We start from the raw sequence: 3,859 nt of genomic DNA on the forward strand, positions 1-3,859 counted from the left end.
AGGGGGTCAAGAGGCGGGGGCCAGACTCTTGCCAGTGGTGCCCAGCAACAGGACAAGGGGCAACGGGCACCAACGGAAACCCAGGAGGTTCCAGCTGAACAGGAGGAGAAAATTCTTTCCTGGGAGGGTGCTGGAGCCTGGATGAGACTGCCCAGAGAGGCTGTGGAGTCTCCTTTTCTGGAGAGATTCCAAGCCCACCTGGATGTGACCCTGGGCACCCTGCTGGAGCAGGGGGTTGGATGAACTCCAGAGATCCCTTCCAACCCCTGCCATGCTGGGATCTGTGATAGCTGACACTTTCCCAGAGGATATGGATCAGTTCCTTGCTGTTTCTCACTGAAGTCCTTTTGACACTGCATACTCTCTTTTTCAAGTCCCACTCTTCTTACACATATGATCACTATCTCCATACTCCTTGGCTTTCAAAATCACTTTTTCCTGTCACATCTATTTTTTTTACCCTGTTAACCATTTCTGCTTCTATTTTCTCTGTCTGTACTTCCTCTCCTCCATAGCAGCTCCTTTTGCCAGTCTCCTTAGGCATTTCCAGTCTCTCTACACATCTCCACTGAAGCCTTCACTCCCAACCAGCATCTGGATTTACCTTTCTGAACAGCTGTTATCCCCAGTTCCAAGCTCTGTGCCTACCTGCATGTGTAAGACCCAAAATTACTTGCCTTCACTTATCTTTTCCCACCTATATTACTGGAAAACCAGCAAAAGGCCATTGAAAGAGACCCAGGCTTGCCCCAGCTGTGACAAACTAAGGACCCAGTCTTGCCAAGTTTATCTGCTAACCTCTTACACACCTAGACATATGAAAATTGCCATTTTTCAGGGTTTTACACAACTTGGTCAAAATGAGTTTTCCTGTGAATTTCCACAGGACATAAAACTGGCAAGAGCCATTCCCTGGCAAATGTCAACTTCAAATCAAGACCCTAAAGCATTTTCCATTTCATGCTAGCAGAATTCATTTTTAAATGTGAGTAAAAACCACAGTACAGCTCCTTAGGTCTGTTTGCAGAATTTGTGGCAAAGAAATCTTAGTTTTCCAGGAGGGTGTCACCTTGCAGTATACCTTTTCAGGCTGAAGGTGGTTGGAGTTTAATGAAGATATGAGCTGCTGAAAATGGACTATAAATTTTGGACACAATGAGGAACCTTATTTTTTTTTTTACCTGCCTCATTTGTAAAATATTATCAGTAACTTGTTTATAGAATATTTTTTTGTAGATTTAAGTGTCCTTCCTTCCTAGACAGGAGAAAACAGATTTAAAACTGAATGTCTGAAATGCAGTTGTAATAAATGAAACAGTTAAAAGAAAAATGGGTGAACCAGAACAGAGTTAACTCCCTACACTTAATATATTTTTGATGAGCTATTAAGAAAGTTATGGCAAAGAAGCACCAAAAAAGTTAGGAATATATATTTGCTTATTTAAATCACCTGATCTCCAGAAATCAATTATTAGCTCTATTACCCTTGGACTCTTATTGGTGAGTTTGACACCACAAAGAGAGGAAAGTTCTTCAAAGGAACAGCAACAATTCAGAGCAGGAGGAGACACTCCCAGAGCAGTTGTCAAATGAGCTGTGTACTCCTGACTCAGCTAATAAATGTACTTCAGAGCAGAGATCAAGTTCAGTTCTGCTTTCTCAAGGTCCTGATGGCCTGCAGCCAGCCACTCAACTGCATTAGTTCCTTTTAGGAAAGGTAAATGCTTGTCTGAACAAGAATCACACATCTGGCATCACTTGGAAATAAATTTCATAAGTGAAAGAACTTCAGCTATAATCAGACTGTTTGCATCCCAGACTTGACAACATCCTCTCAACAACCAACACAGAAACAATAAAGCAAGACCAAAGACTTACTCGAGCTGGACCCACACCAACAAACATCTCCAAGAACTCGGAGCCGTTGACTGTGATAAATGGTACATTGGCTTCTCCAGCTGTAGCTTTAGCTAGAAGTGTTTTCCCAGTACCTGGAGGACCTGTCAGAATTGCCCCCTGCAAGAGAAACAGGGATATTTTCCTCATGAAGAAAACAATCTAACCCTAAGAAACGCCTTACTTAAAAGATCTGCCTGTTACAATGTTGTGCCCACTGGCTCTTCTTCCAACCACGATCAAAACTGTGCAAGGAACCCAGCTAAAGATTCACCTCCCATTTAAACCAGCAAAAGGAAAAAGCTCCCAAGAGAACAGAGCCAAACAACAACTCTGTGTCAGTTACAAAGGACAGTGGAGGTGCACATGCATCTCATGCACCACTGGCCCGCGTGAACAGATGACACATTCCATGAGGCAAATCTCCTGGCACCACAGTGACACTGTTGGCACTTCACACCTACTTATCATTTTCCTGTGAGAAGAAAGAAGCTGGAAAGCACTGCACACATAAACATTCCTAGTACAATTTAGGATACTCAGGACTACCAAAAGAACCAAGTCTTTGCCTGCTAAGTCATCTCTTCCTTACCTTTGGAATTTTTGCTCCCAGATCTTCATATTGTTTGGGATTTTTCAGGAAGTTAACAAACTCCATTATCTCTAATTTGGCCTCTTCACAGCCAGCTACATCTTTGAATTTAACATCTATTTCATCCTTAAGGACTTTGGCTGTGGTTTCACCCACACTGAAGAGTCCACCCATTCCACGCCCTGCTCGGCCCAAGCCTGCAGGTCCTCTTCTTAACGTGTACAGTAAGGAACCAATGATCAGGATGGTAGGCAGCAAACTCAGGAGAAATGACCTGTGGAGAACAACCAAAGCAGAAGCCCACAAATATTACAAAAATCTGTAACATGTACAAAATGCTGGTTCTAGCATAAGAAACCCTGAACTAATCCAGGACTCTGTTAACTTGTAATGGTTACATCTGTGCACGTTGGTCAGGTTGAGAAATAACCAAAATAATTTGGAGAAAAAAAAAATCTGAATTACAGAAGTCAAACAGGCAATTAAGGCAAAAATTGGAATTAATTTTTCATTGCCCATCCACCCTCCACCATGACCCTGAGAAAAGGTAAGTTAATAATCTCAGAGGGTAACATTTCTACATTTGATGTTTAACAAGTGACCATTTTGGGGGTTGTTTTGTCATTTTTTGTTTGTTTTTAAAGCAAACACAGCATCAACTGACAGTGATGAGTTTCAGAGGAAAACTGCATTACCCAGTACACACAAGTAGCTCATTTTCTGTGCCCTTCAAAGGTAAACTGACAGGACTTGTTTATGCAAATGGCTACGTGGTCAGACTAAGCTGTGTCAGGTGCCATAGAACTGGTGTATGCTACAACTTTTGCATAGACTGTTGTGGCAAGACCTTCAAGGAAAACCTCACAAGAGGTTCTGTCAACATTCAGCAAAAACAAAATCATAGAATGTTTGGGCTTGGAAGAGGCCTTTCAAGGTCACCTAGTCCAACCCCCACGCAGTCAGCAGGGACAGCTTCAACTAAAGCAGGTTGCTCAGAGCCCCAGCCAACCCAGCCTGGAATGGTTCCAGGGATGGGGCTTCTACCACCTTTCTGGGCAACCTGGGCCAGTGTTTTACCACCCTCAGTGTCAAAAATTTCTTCCTTCTAGAAAGAAGTCTTAATCTCCCCTCTTTTGGTTTAAAACCATCACCTCTTGTCCTGTCACAACAAGCCTTGATAAAAAGTCCATCCCTGTCTTTCTTAGAGGCCCCCTTGAAATGCTGACATGCCCCCAGCAGGTCTCCCCAGCTGGAGCCTTCTCCTCTCAGCTGCCCCAGCCCAACTCTCTCCTGCTGGGCTCCCAGCAGAGGCGTTCCCCCCTCGGGGCATTGCTGGGGCTCCTCTGGCCCCGCTCCAGCAGGTCCCTGGCT

General features: G+C 43.9%; 1 protein-coding gene across 1 annotated transcript in view; it reads right to left on the minus strand.

The window, feature by feature from the left end:
- AFG3L2 (AFG3-like AAA ATPase 2) overlaps window positions 1-3,859 on the minus strand; it is a gene marked incomplete at its 5' end in the record, with an annotated part of 22,657 nt that overhangs the window by 8,968 nt on the left and 9,830 nt on the right. The window contains 2 exons of the mRNA XM_008942933.1: window positions 1,879-2,016; window positions 2,489-2,762. Coding sequence (XP_008941181.1) covers window positions 1,879-2,016; window positions 2,489-2,762 — 412 coding nt within the window. The remainder of the gene's footprint in view (window positions 1-1,878; window positions 2,017-2,488; window positions 2,763-3,859) is intronic.

This window comes from Merops nubicus, unplaced genomic scaffold, assembly GCF_000691845.1.
Source record: "Merops nubicus isolate BGI_N331 unplaced genomic scaffold, ASM69184v1 scaffold5066, whole genome shotgun sequence".
NCBI lineage: Eukaryota > Metazoa > Chordata > Aves > Coraciiformes > Meropidae > Merops > Merops nubicus.